At 37.7% G+C, this 27,864-nt stretch overlaps 1 protein-coding gene across 9 annotated transcripts in view; it reads right to left on the bottom strand.

Annotated features, from left to right (window-relative positions):
* The window catches only part of LOC123529310 (ELKS/Rab6-interacting/CAST family member 1-like), a 423,378-nt gene that overhangs the window by 145,076 nt on the left and 250,438 nt on the right, over positions 1–27,864 (bottom strand). For all 9 annotated transcript variants that reach the window (XM_053521352.1, XM_053521353.1, XM_053521354.1 and 6 more), the window contains one exon: positions 4,382–4,572. In XM_053521352.1, the coding sequence (XP_053377327.1) occupies positions 4,382–4,572 (191 nt within the window). The remainder of the gene's footprint in view (positions 1–4,381; positions 4,573–27,864) is intronic.

Genomic DNA, 27,864 nt, shown 5'->3' with positions numbered 1-27,864 from the left:
TGGCCGAAAAAGGGAAGGAAAACAAGAAAAAACGAAGTCCAGGCCTGTTGAGCTTCGGTTTTACAGTAGATCGAGGTAATGGTCGAATTTCTAATGTATTTACGAAGGTCAGTCAACCTACTGTGAAGTGTTTTTTGCATGCATCAGCGCAGTTTTCATTTCAACTTCAATTAAATTCATACAGGAGTCAACTCATTCCTACCGAGAAAAAAAACAAAATGTTAATTTTTATTCGTTTAAAAGAGGATGGAAACTTCATATAATTTTATAATAAACCAAACTTATACGGAATAAGGTACAGGTTTGACGTATCTGAAAAAAACACAGGTTTGGATATGAAAACGGCTTTTTAAACAGAAATTTGGCAAATTAAATGGCAATTTCTAGAAGTTTTCTTTACTTTTCCAACTATTTAACATCTATTAAACTTTCTGAGTGAAAAATGGAAATTGTTAGCCTCAGAATTTGGAAAATAGCCACATTTGTCAGTTTAAAGCTACCAAACATAGATGATAGAAAGAAAAAAGAAAGGTATTTTGTAATGCAAAAATGTGTTGTCAAAGTCTCTAAAATGCAGGAGTTTCCGGGGGGCTTTGCCCCCCTGGTCCCCCCACCAGGGCTTCGTCCTAGACCTACAAGGGGGCCTGAGTGGCCCCCTTGACCCCCGGCTGATCTGTTGAATTTCATTTCTAATCTGTTTATCTCCTACATTTTGACAACGTTGCTTAACCACTCAGCCACGGAGGTCCCTACATGTATGAAACGAAATAGAAATTTAGAAATATATATAATGAAACGTAAGCATTTTAAAAATGTATGAAACAAAATAGAAATTTAGAAATATATTTAATGAAACTTAAGCATTTTAAAAAGCTTTTCAAAAGTAATAAAATATTATAAAACAACACTGTTTTGGATTAATGACTAAATAAATTTTGAAATAAAAAGTTAAAAGAATAAAGAGATAAATATTCATGTTTTAAAAACATCTATTTAGTGAAAATGACCATTAAAGGGAGATAATTAACAAGAGCTGTTAGTGGACAGTGCGCTCGACTATTCTCAGTGCTTGATAGTATAATATAAGCAATGAGTAAAACTTTAACATTACAATAAGCATATTCTAAGTCGAAAAGGGGCCATAATTCAGTCAAAATGCTTGATAGAGTTCCCTCCTCCTTTTTACAGACTGGTGTCATGATGGTAAACAAGTATGCAAAATATCAAAGCAATATCTTAATCGACTTTGAAAATATTTGGGGTGGTACGCAAACTTTAACATTTATTCTAAGTCGAAAAGGGGCCATAATTCAGTCAAAATGCTTGATAGAGTTGCCTCCTCCTTTTTACAGACTGGGGTCATGATGGTAAACAAGTATGCAAAATATGAAAACAATATCTCAGTGGACTTTGAAAATATTTGGGGTGGTACACAAACTTTAACATTTGTGTGATGCTCACCCCGACGCCGGGGCACGTAGGATAGCTCCCCTATTCTCTGTGCTTTTGGACAAGAAGATTTTCAAAGCTTTTCCTTATATAAACCATGTGACCCCGGGGCGGGGCCATATTTGACCCTAGGGGGATAATTTCAACAAACTTGGCAGAGGACGTCAAGGCAATGCTAAATACCAAATATCAAAGCCCTAAGCCCTATGGTTTTGGACAAGAAGATTTTTTTAAAAGTTTTTCATTTTGGTTGTCATGGCAACCCAGAGTTCTCTATGGAATTCATTTGAAATTTTTTTAAAGAGGACCATCCAAGGAACATCCCTGTGAAGTTTCATCAAAACTGGCTTGGTGGTTTAGGAGGAGATGTTGTTTAAAGGAAAATGTTAATGGATGACAGACAACCACAGACCACAATAACTCACCCTTGAGCACTTTGTGCTCATGTGAGCTAACAATTTAGTTACATAATGATCAATGGGGTTTATTACAGTCATGATGGATCCCAGTACCATTTAATATACTATAATATATCATTCAGCAAGATTTTTTTTATGTGTCGTTTTACAAACCTGCCCAGTCCAAAATTCTCAGATCTTGGAATAAAAACAAGAGGGCCATAATGGCCCTATATTGCTCACCTGAGTTTAGTTACAAACTTGAATAAAAAGTGAAAGAATACGAAGTCCCCTACTGGAAGGCACCTAATTTTCTCTACTGCAGTATAACAAAATGAACTGATATCTGTCAATGATGTATAAACAATATTGTACTATATATACAATATGCTATAACAACACATTGGATTAAAATGTGCATATATAAAAACCCACAGTTGTTTTCATATTGAATTGTTTTGGCCGATTATAAAAAAGTTATCATATAAGTTATTTATAGTAACAACAAAGGGAAATTAATCTTAAGAAAAAAATCTATATAAGTCCACAAGAAACTCTTTACCAGGTAGAGATAGGTCAAAATACACCTAAAAATTGGATGTAACATGCATGCTGTACCACAGAAAAGTGGTCTCGATTTTTCTCTGCCGCCAGTAATAAAAAAGTTATAATAAAATCTATTTAAAGTAACAACAAAGGGATGTAATTCTAAAAACCAAGGGTGCCTCATGGCGGTGAACATTTGGTCCAAGTTCAAAATCCCTCCATGCATGAAGAAGAAATGCTCCGTACAAAGTCATTCTTGAATTTGACCTTTGACCTCTAAATATGGCCTTGACCTTAGACCTAGGGACCTGGTTCCTGCGCATGACAATCCATCTTATTTTGGTGAACATTTGTGCCAAGTTACATCACAATCCCTCCATGCATGAAGAAGAAATGCTACAGACAAAGTCATTCTTGTGTCTGACCTTTGGTCTCTAAGTGTGACCTTGACATTAGACCTTGCGCCTGGGTTTTGCGCATGACATGTTGTCTCATCCAGGGGAATATTTGTGCCTACTGATATCTAAATCTGTTTTGCATGACAAAGTTATAGACCGGACAGGTAAAAAATCCTCTTGACCTCTGATCTCAAAGTGTGACCCTGACCTTTAAGCTAGGGTACTGGGTGTTGCGCATGACACGTCGTCTCTTCATGGGGAACATTTATGCCAAGCAATATTGTAATCCCTTAATGGATGACAGAGTTCTGGATCGAACATGAAAAAAACCTTATTGACCTTTGACCTCCAATTGTGACCTTGACCTTTGAGCTAAGGGTCTGGACTTTGCACATCACATGTTGTCTCATCATGGGGAACATTTGTGCCAAGTAATATTAAAATCCCTTCATGGATGGCAGAGTTATGGACGGGACAGGAAAAAAACTCTGTTGATTTTTGACCTAAATTATGACCTTGACCACTGAGCTAGGGGTCCGGGATTTGTGCATGACACTTCATCTCATCATGGGGAACACTTGTGCCAAGTGATATTAAAATCCCTTAATGAATGTCAGAGTTATGGACCGGAAACGAAACAGACTCTGTTCATGCTATGTTAACATTTGACTTGCTAACTGTGACCTTGACCATTGAGCTAAGGGTCTGAAAGTTGTGCACGACATATCGTCTTATTATGAGGTACATTTGTGCCAAGTAATATTAAAATCCCTTCATGGATGGGAGAGTTATGGACCAGACAGGAAAAAAGCCCTGTTGAGCTTTGACCTCCAATTGTGACCTTGACCTTTAACCTAGGGGTCCAGGTTTTGTGCACGACATGTCGTCTCCTCATGGGGAACATTTGTGCCAAGTAATATTAAAATCCCTTCAAGGATGACAGAGTTATGGACTGGACACGAAATTGCGGACAGATGGACGAACAAGAGCAAATCTATATGCCCCCGCCACTCATGTGGGTGCACAAAAAGTTGTTAAAGCTGCTCACTGCAGCACAGTGTAAGAGAAATGAAATGAATGCATACAGCTCGATACAACAATCAGAGTGGCAAACCCATGTGATTTTTTGGTACCGTACAAACAGAAAAGTTAACATTTTTGCTATAATTTTCTTAACATTTGACTCATTTTAATAAGATGAAAAGCATCAAAGGCAAGAATATGGTGCTTTCCTTGACATACAGTGAAACATGTTTTCAACCTTTAACATTGTTTGACTACTGACAGTGACTAGCAAATAATTTCTAATGCATGACACATTAATTTCTTTACTGTATCACATTTTACAAATATAGTGCTATGTATAAATATGGTGGATAAGGTAGTGCCAGCCGAAGTGTAGTATGATTTGTTTCCGACCAACTGAGTTTTCACTACAGACCCTTGCAAATATTTTGGTATATGAAACTTATTGTTTGTAAACAAAGACAAGTTTGATACTCTCTAACTCTATAAATTTGCAGTCTGTAAGAGGATCATTTTAATTTCATTGTGAGATTATTTAACATCCTTAATTCAAAATCTACATACTCTTGTAGTTCCTTTATCTGATTATCCTTTTCATTCTTTTCATTTTCAGTTTCTTTAAGGATCTCCAGTAACCTATCCACTTCCGACTGTGCTGATTTCATCTCTGTCTTACACTGTTCAATTGTCTTACTGAGACTGGCCAACTGTTCTTCTGTTGCTTCAACTTTTGATGCTGTCTTTGACACTTTCAACTGAAACAAACATTAAACTAGTGGTTGTTTATTACAGAAAAACAGAAAACTCTAGTAACAAGAGATCACAGAGTGATCTTGGCACCCACCAATGAGCCACTTTTTAATGTTCCAAATTTCATGACTAGCTCAAGGTCAATTTCATTCCTGTACACAACACTGTGCATGTGGTCGAAATTTGAAAGCTGTAGCTTGAGAAATGTGAAAGTAGGTCACTAGATCAATGTCAAGGTCAAAGTTCATTTTGGTACATAAAACTATGCATGTGCTTCAAGTCTGAAGGCTGTAGCTTGAGAAATGTGAAAGTAGGTACTAGGTAAACAAGAAATTCGATGAATTGGTATCCCCCGCCGAAAGGGTTTGTGGTGAGGAATGGCAAAAAATTATATCCGGCAAAAAGTTAAGGATGTTACTAAGGCGCAAATAATTTCATTAGTCAAAATGAATATAACAGAAAATGTATGCTTTTTTTTTTTTTTGGGGGGGGGGGGGGGGGGGGGGGCGGCGCAAATAATTTCATTAGTCAAAATGAATATAACAGAAAATGTATGCTTTTTTTTTTTGGGGGGGGGGGGGGGGGGGCAGCGGTACAATCATGCATTAAATAAAAAATGTGGGGTTGGGGAGGGATCATGTTGGGTGGTGGGCATGACTGGGTGGAGGAGTGAGGTGGGGGAACGTTATAACTTTGCATGTTGATAAATATTCATTTGACCCGGCTGTACATATTCCAGAGTAACTGTGGAAAAATTGCGGACAAATGCAAAACTTCCATGGAATGTAGGTACTTTTCATGGAATGGTCCGGAAAAGTCACCTGTTATATAACATGTCCAGAGTGATTGCAAATGTTTTCCTCGGACATCTCTTGAAATTACTCTGGACATCTATCAAAATGTTCATGGAATATTAACCGAAACTGCGGAAATGTAGGACTTTGAACAAATTTTGGTCATTTAACTCTGGAAAATAACTCTGTCATTTTCTAAGGGATTTTAAACACATCAGAAAACAACTAGCATCAGACTGGGAATACCATGTGATCAAGCTCAGCCAATTAGATGAACTGATCTTACAGAGGAATTTTCAAAATGTGTAACTGGAAGTCTATGTTAACAAGTTGTGTAAAAATTTGTGAAACTTTATTGTGTGAGGTAATTCAGTTCAAAGTTAATATTGAGGATTCTAGAAATTGCTCAAGTAAGTTTGTTTACATAAATGACCAATGAAACAATACATACATTTGTAATTATGCTATGGGAGGGGGAGCGTGTGTGACCAAGGCAAGGTGGTGACCACCAGGTGTGGGTACACAATGTTTATAATAAATGTTCATGGAAAAGAATGAAAGAAGTTTAATGAAATTAAACCAATTGGTTGGTTTGTTATGTACAAATCTGTGGATTTTTAAACAATTAAAGGGCAATAACTCTGAAGTTAGTAAAGAGATCCTGACGAAATTGTGTGTGCACAACAACATTATGGTGATCTAAATTCAATTTAAGTTTCATAGTTCTAGGTCAACAAGAGCTCGTAGAACACGAAATGCTCCCCCCCACCCTTTGATGCAATCATTAATTGCACAAGGAACAGAAATTATTTGGTTATTGTATAAAAAAGTTCTACTGTTCTGGGTCAATGTGACCTTGACCTTTGACCTATTGACCTTAAAATAAACAGAGGTCATCTGCTGGTCATGATCAACCTCCCTATTAGGTTTCATGATCCTAGGCCCAAGCGTTCTTGAGTTATCATCCAGAAACCGTTTTACTGTTCTGGGTCAATGTGACCTTGATCTTTGACCTACTAACCTCAACACTAATAGGGGTCATCTGCTGATCATGATCAACCTCTCTATCAAGTTTCATTATCCTAGGCCCAAGCATTCTCAAGTTAATTTCCGGAAACCATATAACTGTTCTGGGTCACTGTGACCTTTGACCTACTGATATCAAAATCAATAGGGGTCATCTGCTGGTCATGATCAACCTCCCCATCTATTTTCATGATCCTAGGCCCAAGCGTTCTTGAGTTATCATTCAGAAACTGTTTAACTGTTCAGGGTCACTGTGACCTTGACATCTGACCTAGTTAACTTAAAATCAGTAGGGGTCATCTGCTGGACATGACCAATCTGCCTGTCAACTTTCATGATCCTAGGCCAGAGCAATCTTGAGTTATCATCCGGAAACCGTTTAACTGTTCTGTGTCACTGTGACCTTGACCTTTGATCTATTGATCTCAAAATCAAAAGGGGTCATCTGCTGGTCATGACCAACCTTCCTGTAAATTTTCATGATCCTAGGCTTAAGTGTTCTTGAGTTATCATCTGGAAACCATTTAACTGTTCTAGGTCACTATGACCTTGACCTTTGACCTACTGATCTGAAAATCAATAGTGGTCATCTGCTGGTTATGACCAATCTCCCTATGAACTTTCATAATCCTAGGCCCAAGCGTTCTTGAGTTATCATCCGGGAACAGATTGGTCTACATACCGACTGACCGACATACCGACATCTGCAAAACAATATACCTCTCCTTCTTTGAAGGGGGGCATAAATATATCACAAGTTATGAAGCAGATATTGCCATATTTATAATACCCTATATAGTTAACACTAGAAACTTCTAAGGGCCATAACTCTGGTGTTACTTGGAAAATCTGACTGAAACTTGACAGGCCGCATAACCTCATAGTGGTAAACAGGTGCATCAATTTTTATTTAAATATTCCCAACCACGTCCTAGATATGGCACCGGACAGACGGACAACACCAAAACTATATCCCTCTGCCTTCGGTGGGGGATAAAAAACATGCCCATTTTTCTAAGAAAATGCAGCCGTTTTTCGTAATCATCCCATTCAGTACATTGGAACTAACGAAGATTTGATGCACTGAAAGCCATATTGAGATTGTTTATTTTATCCACTTTCTATTTCAACAATTTTTAAAACTGTCTGCGTTTTTTCTCTTCTAATATTTCTATTATTCCACAAGTTTAAAACCCCTTCAGCTATGCTACTGCAATGATTGTAATTTTCTCGCACAGTTTATATGTTTATTTCCGGGATACACAATTTCAACTTTCTTTTAGAATCACGACGAAATGGGAAGCTGACAAAGTGTTGTAATCTTTTTTTCATATTCTCCAGTAGCATATATGGTAAATAAATGTCCTGTTTATACGCTTAGAATTCCTCATATAACAGGAAGCAACGTTCAAAATGCATTACAGGTAGGTGGGGTATTGCATATATGGCCTACTCGTGTTATAAATTTAACCCCGCTACATCCCCGGGTCTCAAATTTTGGATCCCAACGACAGCGTTATAAAGGGGTCCCAGTGTAATTAATCAGAATTGGTTTTCCATGTTCTGACCCCTGTGACCTTGACTGTCAACCAAGTGCCCCCTAACCCTATAGGGGCCATCTACTTGGCATGAAGTTTCAACATTCTAGGTAGAGTAATTCTGAAATTATTGATCAGAAACATCTGCCATTTTCTTAGCCCCTGCGACCTTGACGTTTGACCAAGTGACTCCAAAATCTATACTTTGAATGTGCAATTATCCCATGAAGTTTCAAGGTCCTGGCTCAAGTGATTCTCGAGTTACTGATTAGAAATGGTTTTGCATGTTCTTGATCCTGTGACCTTGACTACTGACCTACTGACACCAAGATCAACAGGGGTCATCTACTCTGCATGTCCAATCATCCCAGTAAGTATCAACATTCTTGTTCAAGTGGTTCTCAAGTTTTTGCTCTGTGACAGTTTTCCATGCTCAGGCCTAGTGACCTTGACCTTTGAGGGAATGACCCTAAAAACAGTAGGGGTTATCCACTCCATAGGCCCTATCACCCTATGAAGTTTGAAGGTTCTGGGCCAAATAGGTCAAATAAGTCTCAAGCTATTGATCGAAAAAGGCTTTCCATGTTCTGGCCCTGTGGCCTTGACCTTTGACCTACTGACCCCAAAATCAATAGGGTCATCTACTCTGCAGGTGGAATTATCCTACGAAGTTTCAATGTACTGGGTCAAGTGGTTCTCAAGTTACTGATCAGAAATGGTTTTCCATGATCTGGCCCCTGTGTCCCTGACCTTATATTGAGTGTCCCTAAAATCAAAAGAGACTAGAGCTGCTTTTGAGAAAAGCACATGTCTCCCACAACTGCCTAATCATCTGAATAGTTATGTATCTGAGTCAACCATGCACCAATACATGTATCACTGGCATCTGTGTACAGAGTGATTTTCGATAATTCAAGGGCCATAATTCTTAAGTGCCTCCGCCAATTTGGCTATTTATCGAACTTGGCCAAGGACTTATTGGCAAACACATTTTGTTCAAGTTTGGTGAAGACCTGATGAGAAATGTTCGACTTAGAGCGCGGACAAGTGTGTACAGAGTGATTTTTGGTAATTCAAAGGCCATAATTCTGAAGTGCCTGGGCAGATCTGGCTAGTTATATAACTTGGCCAAGGACTTGATGGCTAACACATTTTGTTCAAGTCTGGTGAAGATCTGATGAGAAATGTTTGACTTAAGAGTGCGGATCAGATTTGTGACAGACAGACACACACACACATGCACAGTGTCTCCCACACCACTGTTAGTCTGCCTATATATCCGAACAAGAGCTGTCACTAATGGGGACAAATGCCCCCGCAGCGCCTTGACCTTTGACCTGGTGACCTTGATCTTTGACCTGGTGACCCCAAAGTCAGTAGGGGTCGTGTACTCAATAAGTACTATCAGCATGTGAAGTTTGAAGGTCCTGGGTGCAGTGGTTTGCGAGTAAAGTGCCTTTATACAAAAAGTTAACGTTGTGACGAATGAACGGACAGACAGTTGAAAACTAATATGCCTCCCTTCGGGGGCAAAAAAACAGGCCTAGAAATTGCCTCTGATGGCATTTTTTGTGCCGGACAGCCATGTTCATTGTTAACTTTATAAACAAGAGGGTCACTGACCCTAAAGCACTCACCTGTGTACAAGGCTTCATGTGTGTTTGTATAAGTACAGAGTTAGGTTTCTTCTATGTTAGCTTATATTATATACATGTCACACACACTTTTGAACCTAGGGCAATAATTTGAACAATTATGGTAGACATTACAAATCTGATATCACACACCAAATATCAAGGCTCTGGCTATTATTGATTCAGAGAAGAAAAGTGACCACGTCCCTTGGCAGCCATGTTTTTTGACAAATCGGAATAATTAAAACAATCTTGATAGAGGGTCACACAAGAACCATTTGTGTAGAATTATTTTAAAATTGGGCTTGCAGTTTCAAACAAGAAGATTTTTAAAATTCCCACTATATACACATAGGGGAAAGTGACCAAGCCCTCTGGCAGCCATGTTTTTTGACAAATCAAAATAATCTGAACAATTTTGGTAGAGGGTCACACAAGGACTATTTGTGTAAAATTATTCTAAAATCGGGCTAGCAGTTTCACACAAGAAGATTTTTAAAGTTTCCACTATATACATATAGGGAAAAGTGACCATACCCTCTGGCGGCCATGTTTTTTGATGAATCAAAATAATTTGAACAATCTTGGTAGAGGGTCACACAAGGACCATTTGTGTAAAATTATTCTAAAATCAGGCAAGCAGTTTCATACAAGAAGATTTTTAAAGTTTCCACTATATACATATAGGGAAAAGTGACCACGCCCTCTGGCAGCCATGTTTTTTAACAAATCAGTATAATTTGAACAACCTTGGTAGAGGGTGACATAAGGACCATTTGTGCGAATTTATTTCAAATTGGTTAAGGAGGAGATGTCGTTTGAAGTTTTTTCTATTTTTAGCTCTGGCAGCCCTTATGTGCAACCAAGCGGAACCGTTTGAACAACTTTGGTAGAGGACCACCCAAGAAACATCATGGCCAAGTTTCATCAAAATCCATTCATTGGTTTTGGAGGAGATGTCGTTTAAACACAAATGTTGAGGACGGATGGACGACTTGACGCAAGTACTGACGCATGACAAATGCCAGACACAGCATGATCACTATAGTTAACAAGAGGGTCAAGATGGCCCTAGGTCGCTCACCTAAGAAACAAACCATAACAGTGTAAAACATGTTTGACCTAGTGATTTCATGGAAACAAATATTCTGAACAATTTTCATTAAGATTGGACCAAAAAATTGGTCTCTTGCGATAAAACAAGCATTTTCTTAGATATGACCTAGTTTTTGACCCTAGATGACCCATGTTCAAACTCGATCTAGATTTTATCAAGGCAATCATTCTGACCAAAATTCATGAAGATCAATTGAAAAATACAGCCTCTATCACATACACAAGTTTTTTCTTTGATTTGACTAAGTGACCTAGTTTTTGACCTCAGATGACCCATATTCAAATTCGACCTAGATTTCATTAAGGCAATCATCCTGACCAAATTTCATAAAAATCAATTGAAAAAAACAGTCTCTATCGCATACACAAGATTTTTCTTTAACTTGACCTAGTGACCTAGTTTTTGACCTCAGATAACCCATATTCAAACTCGACCTAGATTTCATCAAGGCAATCACTCTGACCAAATTTCATGTAGATCAATTGAAAACTACATCCTCTATTGCATACACAATGTTTTTCTTCGATTTGACCTAGTGACCTAGTTTTTGATCCCAGATGACCCATTTTCAAACTTGGCCTAGATTTTATCAAGGTAATCATTCTGGCTAAATTTCATGAAGATCAGTTGAAAAATACAGCCTCTATCGCATACACAAGGTTTTTCCTTGATTTGACCTAGTGACCTAGTTTTTGACCCCAGATGACCCATTTTCGAACTCGGCCTAGATTTCATCAAGGTAATCATTCTGACCAATATTCATGAAGATCAATTGAAAAATACCGCCTCTATCGCATACACAAGGTTTTTCTTTGATTTGATCTAGTGACCTAGTTTTTGACCCGAGATGACCCATTTTCGAACTCAGCCTAGCTTTCATCAAGGCAATCATTCTGACCAATAATCATGAAGATCAATTAAAAAATACAGCCTCTATCGCATACACAAGGTTTTTCTTTGATTTGACCTAGTGACCTAGTTTTTGACCCGAGATGACCCAATTTCGAACTCGGCCTAGATTTCATCAAGGTTATCATTCTGACCAATATTCATGAAGAATAATTAAAAAATACAGCCTCTATCGCATAAACAAGGTTTTTTCTTTGATTTGACCTAGTGACCTAGTTTTTGACCCTAGATGACCCATTTTCGAACTCGGCCTAGATTTCATCAAGGCAATCATTCTGACCAATATTCATGAAGATCAATTGAAAAATACAGCCTCTATCGCATACACAAGGTTTTTCTTTGATTTGACCTAGTGACCTAGTTTTTGACCTAGATAATCTCTTTCGAACTCGGCCTAGATTTCATCAAGGCAATCATTCTGACCAATATTCATGAAGATCAATTGAAAAATACAGCCTCTATCGCATACACAAGGTTTTTCTTTGATTTGACCTAGTGACCTAGTTTTTGACCCGAGATGACCCATTTTCGAACTCGGCCTAGATTTCATCAAGGTTATCATTCTGACCAATATTCATGAAGATTAATTGAAAAATACAGCCTCTATCGCATACACAAGCTAAATGTTGACAGACGACAGACGACGGACGCCGGACGCCGGACATCAAGCGATCAGAAAAACTCAGGTGAGCTAAAAATGGAAAAGTTTCAGGGGGGCTGTCGCCTTCTTAGAGTCGTAGGTCACAGCACAAGGTCAAAGGTCAATAAGTGCATAATATTATAAACGTCAGATTTTCACCATTTTTGCTTCATTTTAATATAAACTTGTAATTTTTTGGTGATAATTATGAAATTGAGAAGTAAAATAAATGATGTTGTGTAGATTTATTAAATTTAAGACTGGCAAAATTCAAAAAGATTTAAGTCATTTCAATAGAATGAGCTAAACTTATCGCACGTTCATTTACGAAAGCTTCTTTCTCACGTTTCTAAAATGTTCGTTTTCAGACTAACAATTTTGAAAAAGACTGGTTGGTGAAAACAAGAGCTGTCAGTTGACAGCGCGCTCGACTATTTTCAGTGCTTGATAGTATAGTATAAGCTATGAGTAAAATTTAACATTACAATAAGCATATTCTAAGTCAAAAAGGGGCCATAATTCAGTCAAAATGCTTGATAGAGTTGCCTCCTCCTTTTTACAGACTGGGGTCATGATGATAAACAAGTATGCAAACTATGAAAGCAATATCTCAATGGACTTTGAAAATATTTGGGGTGGTACGCAAACTTTAACATTTATTCTAAGTCGAAAAGGGGCCATAGTTCAGTCAAAATGCTTGATAGAGTTGCCTCCTCCTATTTACAGACTGGGGTCATGATGGTAAACATGTATGCAAAATATGAAAGCAATATCTCAATGGACTTTGAAAATATTTGGGGTGGTACGCAAACTTAAACGTTTATTCTAAGTCGAAAAGGGGCCATAATTCAGTCAAAATGCTTGATAGAGTTGCCTCCTCCTTTTTACAGACTGGGGTCATGATGGTAAACAAGTATGCAAAATATGAAAGCAATATCTCAATGGATTTTGAAAATATTTGGGGTGGTACGCAAACTTTAACATTTGTGTGACACTCACGCTCATGCCAACGCCGGGGCGAGTAGGATAGCTCCCCTATTCTTCTAATAGTCGAGCTAAAAATCTATGGCACATATTTTACAAAGACTAGTACATTCAAACTCCGTAACTGCTCGTACTCCTCTTGGCTCGAACTCATCGTCAGGTCCCGGCACAAATTCTCTCAAGCATAAACAAAAATGGCCTTTGCTGTCAATTAAATCTCTAATCCAGTGGTTAACGAATGTGCTGTAGTAATTTCAGGAATGTTAGGGCGTTTAGAAATACTATCTATGTACAACAAATCAAGCAATATCAAAGTTTAAATGTAGATATTAGATAACTGCAAATGTTATATTTTTTTTTCATTCCATTAGTATGAAAATGATACTCTTCAGATTTTTAAATCAGCTAATTTTTTTCTTTGCACATTAACATTAGGCTATTATGGTAACTGCTCTTCAAGAGTTTTTAACATCTACAATTTTGTAACTAATTGTTAATGTTGGTTGTATGGACGTCATAACTTCAACAAGAGCTGTCCGTAAGACAGTGTGCTCTACTATTCGGCAATTTGACAATGAAATGAATTAAGTAGGAAAGGGGCATAATTTGGTCAAAAATACAAATCAGAGTTATGGGGATTGTTACCACACATGCAGATGATGATGATAAAGATACATTTTAAGTTTCAAGTCATTATCTTATATTGTACTAAAGTTATATCCAGAAAGTTACGATTGCCAAAAAACTAAGTATGAAAGGGGCATAATACTGTCAAAACATGCAATTAGAGTTATAAGGAATTGTAACCACACACGCAGATGATGATTAACAAGAGATCACAGAGTGATCTTGGCACCCACCAATGTGCCATTTTTGAGTGTTCCAAATTTTAAGACTTACTGACTACCTCAAGGTCAAATTTCATTTCCGTACACAACACTGTGCATGTGGTCCAAATTCGAAAGCTGTAGCTTGAGAAATGTGAAAGTAGATCACCCGGTCAATGTCAAGGTCAAAGTTTGTTTCGGTACACAATCCTATGCATGTGGTCTAAATTTGAAGCCTGTAGCTACAGAAATGTGAAAGAAGGTCACTAGGTAAATCTTAGGGTCAAAGTTCATTTTGGTACACAAAACTATGCAAGTGGTCCAAATTCGAAGGCTGTAGCTTGCGAAATGTAAAAGTAGGTCACTAGGTCAAAATCAAGGTCAAATTCTATTTCGTAATACAAAACTATGCATGCGGTCCAAATTTGAAGCCTTTACCTTCAATATGTGAAAGTAGGTCACTAGGTCACTGTAAAGGTCAAAGTTCATTTTGGTACAAAAAACTATGCAAGTGGTCCAAATTTGAAGGCTGTAGCTTGAGAAATGTAAAAGTAGGTCACTAGGTCAAAATCATGGTCAAATTCTATTTCGGAATACAAAACTATGCATGTGGTCCAAATTTGAAGCCTTTACCTTAAAAATGTGAAAGTAGGTCACTAGGTCAATTTTGAAGGTCAAACTTTTTTTCGGTACACAAAACTATGCATGTGGTCCAAATTTGAAGGCTGTAGCTTGAGAAATGTGAAAGTAGGTCACTAGGTCAAAATCAATGTCAAATTTCACTTTGAAACACGGTACTATGCATATGGTTCAAATTTGACGCCTGTACCTTCAAAAATGTGAAAGTAGGTCACTAGGTCAAATTCAAGGTCAAAGTTTTTTCCAGTGCACAAAACTATGCATGTGGTCCAAATTTGAAGGCTGTAGCTACAGAAATGTGAAAGTAGGTCACTAGGTCAAAATCAAGGTCAACTCATGTCAAGGTTCATCTTGCCACTCAAAAATATACATGTGGTTCAAATTTGATGGCTGTAGCTACAGAAATGTGAAAGTAGGTCACTAGGTCAAAATCAAGGTCAACTCATGTCAAGGTTCATCTTGCCACTCAAAAATATACATGTGGTCCAAATTTGAATGTTGTAGTTATTGACAAGAACATTTTAAAAGCTTTTCCCTATATAAGTCTATATGAACCATGTGACCCCCGGGGCGGGGCCATTTTTGACCCTAGGGCGATAATTTGAACAAACTTCTACATTACAAGTATCAAAGCCTTAGGCTTTGTGGTTTGGACAAGAAGATTTTCAAAGTTTTTCCTTATATAAGTCTATGTAAACCATATGACCCCCAGGGCGGGGCCATATTTGACCCTAGGAGTAAAATATGAACAATCTTAGTTGAAGACCACTAGATGATGTCACATACAAAATATCAAAGCCCTAGGCCCAGTGGTTTTGGACAAGGGGTTATTCAAAGTTTTTCCCTATATAAGTCATTATAAACTATGTGACCCCCAGGGCGGGGCCATATTTGACCCCAGAGAAATAATTTGAATCATCTTGGTAGAGAACCACTAGATGATGCTTCAAACCAAATATCAAAGCCCTAGGCTCTGCGGTTTTGGATAAGAAGGTTTTCAAAGTTTTTCCCTATATAAATCTATGTAAAATATAGAAATAAACAAAGGGCCATAACTCACTCATAAATTGTTGAACCAGTCTGATTTTCAGGGGGACACAACTAGCGTACCAAAACATCATTCTGACAAAGTTTGGTCAAAATCCCCCCAGTAGTTTCTGAGGAGATGCGATAAAGAGAAATTGTTAACGGACGGACGGACGGACGGATGGACGGAATGACGGACGGACGGACCACGGACGCAGAGTGATTTTAATAGCCCACCATCTGATGATGGTGGGCTAAAAAGAAATATTTTTAATTTCAAGTCAGTACCAAAGATATGTCTATAAACAAAGCTTTCGAAAAAATTTAACATGAAAATAATTCCAAGTATTACTAGAACTGTCACAATACGGTCTTGTTACAGAAGAATGGCAACCATAAGAAAGACATGGCCACAAGAAGGTGCAATTTAAATCGAACTTGACCTGTATTTTATGATGTTACACCTGTGTACCAAAATTTATCTAAATCTGTAAAGCCTTTCGTGAGTTATTGTCCAGCAACCATGAGTTTGACAAATTTTAAGTCTTTGTGGGGGCCATAATTACATATAAAATTGGTGATTTGTAGACAAAGTCCAACTTTACCTGTAATTTATGATGTCACACCTGTGTGCCAAAAACATTTACCGTATTTTCCCGTATTAACGCCCCCGGGGGCGTTACATTTTCCAAAGAGGGGGCGTTTATTTGAGGTAAAAAAATAAAAAATGAAAATTTTTACAAAACTTAAAAACATCGTTCAAACTAGCTGTAAAGTGTTTCTGTGTTGTTTAATCCCCGTAAATCGTAATTATTTGGCATCAAATTTAATGCAGTGTGTCTTTTATGCATTTAAATACGGTACCTCGTGTATTCCATGTCTGGCTTTTTGACGCGCTCGCGACACTACACATTACGTCATGACCCAAACAGCTGTGTACTCCGATAACATTTTCTTTAGTACATGCGGGTAGCTAATAGCGCAATACACAATGTCAATGGTTCGACACGCTGCTGTGCCTGCTTTTAAATTAAAAGTTCTTAAAACTGCCGAAGAAAAGGGTATATCGTAAACACATTGCTGCAAGTTTGTTTAAAGTCGGCAGGAAGCGTGTGCGCGAGTGGTGTAAAAACAAATCAAAAATGTATTTACCGTTTAATTTTCTGTTACGTACCGTACTTAGTGCAAATGTTTTGGACTTACGGTACATGGACTGTTTAAAAGTGTGTTTAATTTTTAATACATTGGACTTTAGTACTGTAAATTACTTATTATGTGGACTTATAAAAATGAGGTAGGTGATTTTTTCCCGTTCTTGTTGACTTTTCCCCCCCTCCAAAATGGGTGGGGAACGTTAATTAGAGGGGGGGCCTTAATTTGGGAAAATACGGTAAATCTGTCAAGAATTGTCACTGGAGTGTTTAATGACTCCAATGATGGATGAATATTGCACAATAGCTTGAGTCTATCTTAAAAATATCAAATAATAAGAGAGGTACAGATAAAGTGTATCAAAACACTGTACAAGTATAATTCTAAGCAAAAAGGGGGCATAATTCAGAAAATATTGGTGCAAGAGTTATGCACATTGTGTCATATGATGTGGGTGATGATGTGGAACAACTACTTCAAGTTTGAAACAAATGCATTTCATAATAACTGAGATATAGTGAAAATGCATCCAAAATTAACCTTAAATTCTTAAAGTAAAAGGGGGCATAATTCATGAAAAATTGGTTTCAGAGTTATGCACCTTGCGTCACATAATGTAGGTGATAAGGTGGAACATCTATTTTAAGTTTGAATCAAATCCATTTCGTAATAACTGAAATATAGAGAAAATGCATCAAAATTAACCTTAAATTCTAAGTAAAAGGGGGCATAATTCATGAAAAATTGGTGTCAGAGTTATGCACCTTGTGTCACATGATGCGGGTGATAAGGTGGAACATCTATTTTAAGTCTGAATCAAATCAATTAAGTAACAAGAGCTCGTAGAACATGAAATGCCCCCCTTGATGCATTCAGTAATTGCACAAGGAACAGAAATTATTTGGTCAGTGTACAATGAAGTGAACTACTGACCTCAAAATCAATAGGGGTCATCTGCTGATCATGATCAACCTTCCTATTAAGTTTTTTGATCCTAAGCCCAAGCATTCTCAAGTTATCGTCCGGAAACGGTTTGACTGTTCAGGGTCACTTTGACCTTGACCTTTGACCTACTGCCCTTAAAATCAATAGGACTCATCTGCCAGTCCTCCCTATCAAGTTTCATGATCCTAGGCCCAAGCATTCTCAAGTTATTGTACAGAAACAGTTTAACTGTTCTGGGTCACTTTGACCTTGACCTTTGACCTACTGACCTCAAAATCAATAGGGGTCATCTGCTAGTCATGATCATCCTCCCTATCAATATTCATGATCCTAGACCCAAGCATTCTTGAGTTATCATCCGGCAATCCTTTAACTGTTCCAAGTTGCTGTGTTTGTTTGTTTGTTTGGGTTTAACGCCATTTTTCAACAGTATTTCAGTCATGTAACGGCGGGCAGTTAACTTAACCAGTGTTCCTGGATTCTGTACCAGTACAAACCTGTTCTCCGCAAGTAACTGCCAACTTCCCCACATGAATCAAAGGTGGAGGACAAATGATTTCAGACACAATGTCGTTTATCAAATAGTCACGGAGAACATACGCCCCGTCCGAGGATCGAACTCACGACCCCGCGATTCGTAGACCAACGCTCTTACCTACTGAGCTAAGCGGGCGGGCTCCAAGTTGCTGTGACCTTGACCTTTGACCTACTGACCTCAAAATCAATAGGGGTTATCTGCTGGTCATGACCAACCTCCATATTAAGTTTCATGATCCTAGGCCCAAGCATTCTTGAGTTATCATCTGGAAACTGTTTAACTGTTGCGGGTCACTGTGACCTTGACCTTTGACCTAATGGCCTCAAAATCAATAGGGGTCATCTGCTTGTTATGATCAACCTCCCTATCAACTTTCATGACCTTAGGCCCAAGCGTTCTTGAGTTATCCGGAAACTGTTTAACCTTTCCAGGTCACTGTGACCTCGACCTTTGACCGACAGACCTCAAAATCAATAGAGGTCATCTGCTGGTCATGATCAACCTCCCTATCAACTTTCATGATCATAGGCTCAAGCGTTCTTGAGTTATCATCCGGAAACCTACATACCGACAGACATCTGCAAAACAATATACCCCTCCTTCTTCGAAGGGGGGCATAATAACTGAGATATAGTGAAAATGCATCAAAATTATCCTTAAATTCTAAGTAAAAGGGGGAATAATTCATGAAAAATTGGAATCAGTTATGCATCTTGTGTCACATGATGTGGTTGAAAAGGTGAAACATTAATTTTAAGTTTGAATCAAATCCATTTCTTAATAACTGAGATATAGATTTCGGGACGCAATGGGATGGGACGCGATGCGACCGGACGTGACGCAACAAAACTGACTTCTATATAGCCCCCCCCAAACATGTTTGGTGGGGGTATAACACCTTGATGACCTTGACCTTAGGTATAATGGGCCCAGCCCCTGCATATACTTTGTTTGTATGCTGGACAATGTTTATGTGAAGTTACAGTAAGATATAAGCAATAGTAAAAAAAAATATGACAGAAAAACAAAGGTTGCCGAAAACTTAAACCATGAAAGTGACACGCCGGCACCAGGGCGAGTAGAATAGCACCCCTTTTCTCCAAATAGTGGAGCTAAAAATGCTTAATAGCTGTGTTTTATAGTATATCAAATTCTGATGGCATGATCTTTATGACTGTGAATATAGGGGTAACATACCAGTATGTTTGTTTTCCTGTTACAACACCTTCAGAATCCTGAGTGATTGGCTGGTGACAGAACTGGGCAGAGCGAACACATCAGTGTATCACGAAGGAATCTACTGATGTTATAAAATGAAACAAATGTGCACTAATGCTATTGTAGCCTAAAATGTGTAAAAATAAATCTATTGTCCATTAAATTCAGTGCAGAATGCCAGAATGACTTCTTACCCTTATATAAACAACAGCTGTCTGTAAGACAGCACGCTCGACTGTTCTCAGTGTTTGACTCTGAATTAGAGCTTTGCCAGTAAAGGGGCATAAATCTGTCAAAATTCTAATCAGAGTTATGGGGATTGTTTCTTATGGTGTAGCCTTTGATAGTAAATAACTAGTTTAAGTTTCAAGTCAATAGCTTAAATAGTAACAAAATTGGACACATTTTTTAACAACAAGTTCAGTTAAATAAACATAACAGTGATATCAATTGTAAGTACATTCAATGAGCCATGACAGTTCAAATAAGGTAACCCAAAAATAACAAGAGGGCCAAGATGGCCCTATGTGGCTCACCTGAGTAAAGCATCATAACAGTGTAAACATGTTTGACCTAGTGATTTCATGGAGACAAATATTCTGACCAATTTTCATTAAGATTGGACCAAAAATGTGGCCTCTTTAGTATAAACAAACATTTTCTTTGATCTGACCTAATGACCTAGTTTCTGAACCCACATGATCCAGATTAGAACTTGTCTAGAACAAGATTTCATGAAAACAAACATTCTGATAAAGTTTCTGAAAGATTGGAGCAAAAAAGTGGCCTCTAGAGTGTAAACTAGAGATGTCACAGGAGTGACGAATTATACCCCCACAATATGGCCTTGTCACAGAACTAAGCCAATGTCAAAGCCAAACTTGCTTGACCTTTGACCTACTGACCACAAAATCAATAGAGGTCATCTGCTAGTCATGATTAACCTCCCTATGAAGTTTCATGATCCTCCGCCCAAGCGTTCACAAGTTATTGTCCGTAAAAGGTTTAAATGACCTTTGACCTTTGGAACTCAAAATCAATATGAGTCATCTGCTTGACATGACCAACCTCCAGATTAAGTTTCCTGATCCTTGTCCCAAGCATTCTCAAGTTATCATCCGGAAACCGTTTAACTGTTCCGAGTCACTGTGACCTTGACCTTTGACCTTCTGACCTTAAAGTAGAACCTGACCTGTATTTCATGATGTTACATCAGTGTACCAAAATTTATGATCCTAGGCCCAAGCAATCTCGAGTTATCGGCCGGAAACTATTTAAATGTTCTGAGTCACTGTGACCTTGACCTTTGACCTACAGACCTCAAAGTTGAACTTGACCTGCATTTCATGATGTTACACCTGTGTACCAAAATTTATGATCCTAGGCCCAAGCATTTTCAAGTTATCATCCGGAAACCATTTAACTGTTCCGAGTCACTGTGACCTTGACCTTTGACCTACAGACCTCAATGTCGAACCTGACCTGCATTTCATGATGTTACACCTGTGTACCAACATCTATGATCCTAGGCCCAAGCGTTCTCAAGTTATCATCCAGAAACCATTTAACTGTTCCGAGTCACTGTGACCTTGACCTTTGACCTACAGACCTCAAAGTCGAACTTGACCTGTATTTCATGATGTTACACCTGTGTACCAAAATTTATAATCCTAGGCCCAAGTGTTCTCAAGTTATCATCCAGAAACCGTTTAACTGTTCTGGGGCACTGTGACCTTGACCTTTGACCTACTGACCCCAAATTCGAACTTGACCTTACACCTGTGTACCAAAAATTATTTAAATTGGTCAAGCCTTTCTTGAGTTATCATCCAGAAACCATGCAAAACCAACGGACCGACCGACCGCCAAGCTCACTCCTATATACCCCTCAAACTTCGTTTTGTGGGGGTATAACAAGATTTTCCTTTAATTATACGAAGTAACCTAGATTTTGACCCCACATGACCAAAATTCGTAACCATCCAAGACTTCATGATAACAAACATTCTGATCAAGTTTCATGCACATCAAATGAACAAGAGGGCCATGATGGCCCTGTTTCGCTCACCTGAGTACCATTGCTCAAAATGATATGATCAAGTTTTAACATAGAGCACATAGGCATACACATTATATATCATCAGGATAAACATCTTCTTGTAACAGTCCCTTTTGACCTAGTCAGGGCCAATTTCCATACCAAGTTTGAGGGTCCTTGGCTCAAATGCTGCATTTTTGTACTAACATGACTATTCCTTACCCTGGAAGACTTAAATAACATTTAAAACCAATCTCATTAGATGCTGCTGATATATATTCGTTTACATAAAATAAAGGGAAGAATTTTGTCATTAATTCTTTCAAAAGTTATCTACCCTGATTGTCCGAGTCAATCTGATGGCACAAATGACATTTCAAATCAGTATCTTCATTGGTTTCTGAGATACACCCATTTTAATTTGAAACCAAGGGAGGTAATTTGACATAAAATCAGTCCATAGCTATCTACCCTGATTGCCTCAGTCCAACTAAAGACAATAATGAAATTTCAAATGAGTTCTATAAATATTTACTGAGATAAATTCATTTTTATTAAAATCAGGGGAGGTAATCATGCATTGGTATAATGCATGTAGAAGATACAGAGTACAAGTCTATACAACAATATATAAGTAAAGTATTCATATCGATAAATGTTCAATAAAGAGTTATCTAATATGACTATTTCTTACCATGGAAGACATAAATAATGTTTCAAACCAATCTCATTAGAAGCTGCTAAGGTGTATTCATTTAGATAAAAAATAAAGGGAGGTAATTTGTCATAAATTCAGTCAATATGTATCTTCACTGATTGTCCAAGTCATTCTGATGGCATAAATGAAATTTCAGATCAGTATCTTCATTAGTTATGGAGATATACTCACTTTAATTTTAAATAAAGGGGGGTAATTTGACATAAAATCAATCCATAATTTTCAACCCTGATTGTCTCAGTCCAACTAATGACAATAATGAAATTTCAAATAAGTCCTACAAGTACTTACTGATATAAATCCATTTTGATTACAATCAGGGGAGGTAATCAGATATAAAATAACTCTGGAACCTCTGACTGGATCTGACAGATCCGTCATGGAATCCAAGACTTATCGTTGTTGAAGATATTTTGGCAGTTTGTATTCAAATCAAACCATAAATGATGTCTCTATATGGCTGCAAAACCCAAAATATCAAATTTTGGACCTTTAAGGGGCCATAACTCTGGAAAACATGATAGAATCTGGCCAGTTCAAGAAAGGAATCAAGATCTTGCGGTGATACAAGTTGTGTGCAAGTTTGGTTAAAATCAAATCATAAATGAAGCTGCTATTGCGCAGACAAGGTCAAAATAGCTAATTTTGGCCCTTTCAGGGGCCATAACTCTGAAACCCATTATGGGATATGGCAAGTTCAAGAAAGGAACCAAGATCTTATGGTGACACAAGTTATGTGCAAGTTTGATCAAATTCAAATCATAAATGAAGCTGCTATTGTGCAGACAAGGTCAAAATAGCTAATTTTGGCCCTTTCAGGGGCCATAACTCTGGAACCCATCATGGGATCTGGCCAGTTCAAGAAAGGAACCAAGATCTTATGGTGATACAAGTTGTGTGCAAGTTTGGTAAAAATCAAATCATTAATAAAGCTGCTATTGTGCAGACAAGGTCAAAATAGCTAATTTTGGCCCTTTTAGGGGCCATAACTCTGGAACCAATCATGGGATCTGGCCAGTTCAAGAAAGGAACCAAGATCTTATGGTGATACAAGTTGTGTGCAAGTTTGGTAAAAATCAAATCATAAATAAAGCTGCTATTGTGCAGACAAGGTCAAAATAGCTAATTTTGGCCCTTTCAGGGGCCATAACTCTGAAACCCATAAGGGGATCTGGCCAGTTCAAGAAAGGAACCAAGATCTTATGGTGATACAAGTTGTGTGCAAGTTTGGTTAAAATAAAATCATAAATGAAACCACTATCGTGCAGACAAGAAATTGTGGACGGACGACGGACGGACGGACGAAGTGTGATCACAAAAGCTCATCCTGTCACTATGTGACAGGTGAGCTAAAAATGCATAGGACTTTAAAGACTCTAAATTCTAAGTAAAAGGGGGCTTAATTCATGAAAAAAATTGTGCCAGAGTTATGCACCTTGTGTCATATGATGTGGGTGATGATGTTGAACAATTATTTTAAGCTTGAATCAGATCCATTCAGTAATAACAGAGATAGAGTGAAAGTGCATCAAAACTTTGACCTGAATTTCTAAGTAAAAAGGGTGAAATTCATGAAAAATTTGAGTCAGAGTTATGCACCTTGTATCATATGATGTGGGTGATGATGTTGAACAACTATTTTAAGTTTGAATCAAATTAATTCAGTAATAAAAGAGACAGAGTGGAATAGCATCAAAACTTTAACCTGAAATTCTAAGTAAAAATTGGGAATAATTCATGAAAAATTGTGCCAGAGTTATGCACCTTGCTTCATATGATGAGGGTGATGATGTTGAACAACTACTTTAAGTTTGAATCAAATCAATTCAGTAAACAACTATTTTTAGTTTGAATCAAATCAATTCAGTAATAACAGAGATAGAGTGAAAGTGCATCAAAACTTTAATCTGAAAATCTAAATGAAAAGGGGGGATAAATCATAAAATATTGGTACCAGAGTTATGGCACTTAGGTCAAATGATGTGGGTGATGATGAGGAATAACTATTTTAAGTTTGAATCAAATCTACTAAGTAATTACAGAGATAAGTAGAAAAAAGAGAAAGTGTAAAAAAAACTTTAACCAAGGTGGAGACGCTGAAAGACGCCGATGCTGGGTCGAGTAGGATATCTCTCCTTATACTTCGTATAGTCGAGCTAAAATTGTTGAATCAGTCTGATTTTCAGGGGGACACAACTAGGGTACAAATACATCATTCTAACAAAGTTTGGTCAAAATCCCCCCAGTAGTTTCTGAGAAGATACGATAACGAGAAATTTTAACGGACGGACGATGGACCACGGACGCAGAGTGATTTGAATAGCCCACCATCTGATGTTGGTGGGCTAAAAAGGGCCATTACTGAGCTAAAGTCCTTGTTGTAGTTATTTAGTCTTGCCTACATATGTAGACTATGATGGTAAACAAGTGGTCAAAGTTTCAAAGCCATATGACAAACAAGTTAGGCAAAATATTGACTGGAATGAAAAATACAACCGATTTCTAAGTCCAAAAAGGGTCATAATTCAGCCAAAATAGTTGAGTTATGAGCTCTTGCCTATAAATGGAAATCATGATGATAAACAAGCGTTCAAAGTTTCAAAGCAACAGTTTCGACAAAACGCCGATTTGTACGAAAATTGTACCAATTTCCAAGTCCAAAAAGGGCCATAATTCAGCCAAAATAGTTGACAGAGTTATGTAATTTTGCCTACAGATAGAGACTGTTATAATAAACAAGTGATAAAAGTTTCAAAACCATATGTCAAAGACTTTACACAAGATATGAACTGGTACGAAAAACTTAACCAAGATTTGTAAGTTAAAAGGGGCATAATTCTGCCAAAATCTTTGATGTACTCTTACCTAAAACTGGACATGGTGATGGTAAACAAGTGTTGAAAGTTTCAAAAGACTTTGATTCGTCAAAATGTGGACTGGTACCAAAAACTAAACCCTTGGATGTGACAGTACCAAAAATATTTCAGCAGCTGATCCAAATATAAAGATTAGCAAACATGTCAAGTATAACACACTTTACTATCACATACCACTTTTCCCAGATATATATATATAATTCTATATAATATAATCTATATATAAAAAAAATTTCATATTGTTACCAATTTTATTTACAAAATACTAAAGGCCATCGAGACACAATATTTAAACCAATTTTAGGTGGTTATATGAAAATACAAGAGATCACAGAGTGATCTTAACGCCCCCCATTGAGCCATTTTTGATTGTGCCAAATTTCAAGACTAGCTCAAGGTCAAAATCAAGGTCAAATTTCAATTTGGTACACAACACTGTGCATGTGGTCCAAATTTGAAAGCTGTAGCTTGAGAAATGTGAAAGTAGGTCACTAGATCAATTTCAAGGTCAGAGTTCATTTCGGTATACGAAACTATGCATGTGCTTCAAATTTGGAGGCTGTAGCTTGAGAAATGTGAAAGTAGGTACTAGGTAAAAATCAATGTCAAATTTCAATTCAGAACACAAAAATATGCATGTGGTCCAAATTTGAAGCCTGCAGCTTGAGAAATGTGAAAGTAGGTCACTAGGTCAATCTCAAGATCAAAGTTCATTTCGGTACACAAAACTATGCATGTGGTCTAAATTTGAAGCCTGTACCTTCAAAAATGTGAAAGTAGGTCACTAGATCAATGTCAAGGTCAAAGTTTTTTTTCGATGCACAAAACTATGCATGTGGTCCAAATTTGAAGGCTGTAGCTACAGAAATGTGAAAGTAGGTCACTAGGTCAAAATCAAGGTCAACTCATGTCAAGGTTCATCTTGCCGCTCAAAACTATACATGTGGTCCAAATTTGAATGTTGTAGGTTATTGACCAGAAGATTTTAAAAAGCTTTTCCCTATATAAGTCTATATGAACCATGTGACCCCCGGGGCGGGGCCATATTTGACCCTAGGGGGATAATTTGAATAAACTTGGTAGAAAACCACTAGATGATGCTACATTACAAATATCAAAGCCCTAGGCTTTGTGGTTTGGACAAGAAGATTTTCAAAGTTTTTCCCTATATAAGTCTACGTAACCCCCAGGGCGGGGCCATATTTGACCCTAGGGGAATAATTTGAACAATCTTAGTAGAAGACCACTAGATGATGTCACATACAAAATATCAAAGCCCTTGGCCCTGTGAATTTGGACAAGAGATTTTTTCCCTAAATAAGTCTATATAAACCATGTGACCCCCGAGTGGGGCCATATTTGACCCCAGGGAAATTTGAATCATCTTGGTAGAGGACCACTAGATGATGCTACATACCAAATAGCAAAGCCCTAGGCTCTGTGGTTTTGGACAAGAAGGTTTTCAAAGTTTTTCCCTATATAAATCTATGTAAATTATAAAAATTAAACAAAGGGCCATAACTCACCCTGTTGTTGAACCAGTCTGATTTTCAGGGGGACACAACTAGAGTACCAATACATCATTCTGACAAAGTTTGGTCAAAATTCCCCCAGTAGTTCCTGAGGAGATGGGATAACGAGAAATTGTTAACGGACGGACGGACGACGGACCACGGATGCAGAGTGATTTGAATAGCCCGCCATCATCATATGGTGGGCTAAAAACGAGTGCACAGCAGCATGGTATATTTGTAAATGCACTCATTTGACCTTTGTAACCCCATTTTATTGTAATGAGTAACCCTAGAAGGCGACAGCCCCTTTTAAATTTCATGTTTGGTCCTAACGACCACTTTTATACTAATATCCAAGCATTACAGAAGTCACATTTTCCTAAGATATTGGCACACTATGTGTGGTGGGAGACATAATTATCTGCTATGCATGTCCAATCATCCTATAAAATTTCAACATTCTGGGTCAGGTGGTTCTCTAGTTACTGATCGGAAATTGTTTTCTATGTTCAGGCCCCTGTGACCTTGACCTCTGATCAAGTGACTCAAAAAATATAGGAGGGCCTTCTACTCAGTAAGCCCTATCATCCTATGAAGTTTGAACGTCCTAGGCCAAATGGTTCTCCAGTTTTTATCGGAAATGAAATGTGACAGACGAACAGACAGGGCAAAAACAATATGTCTCCACCAACATAATGAATATGGACCCTGATGTTTCTCTTGGTGCTATTTCAGGAAACTTTGTCCTAGTCATTCCCAACAAATTTGAACAGTCAGTCTCAGAAGCTATCTACAACCTAAGCTTTCAGAATCAGTTGAACCTGTCGGTTAATTCATAAGTTAAAAATAAACCCAATGGTTAATGAATTATGACAAAAGTCAGACATAACATTTTCAGTCATTATTAACCAAAAGGCCCATCACTCTGTCAAAAACATGATCACTGCAAACCTTAGCAGGTGCACAACGTCATATTTGCTTGACTTTTTGTTGTGACTTAATGAAAATCATAGTATGACTTGATTTTTAGCTAACAAGGCCATCACTTCATTGCAAAAGAATAGATATTTTTCTGTGTACAGTCCACTTTGGATTGTATGAAAATTCTGTTGCAGGGAGTATTTAAACAAATGCTTATTGTTTTTTATTGAGTCAAAGATTGAA

Source organism: Mercenaria mercenaria, chromosome 13 (genome assembly GCF_021730395.1).
Source record: "Mercenaria mercenaria strain notata chromosome 13, MADL_Memer_1, whole genome shotgun sequence".
In the NCBI taxonomy this organism is placed as follows: Eukaryota; Metazoa; Mollusca; class Bivalvia; order Venerida; family Veneridae; genus Mercenaria; species Mercenaria mercenaria.
Note: the sequence above shows the minus strand (reverse complement) of the source record. Positions and strands in the feature narration are given on the sequence as shown.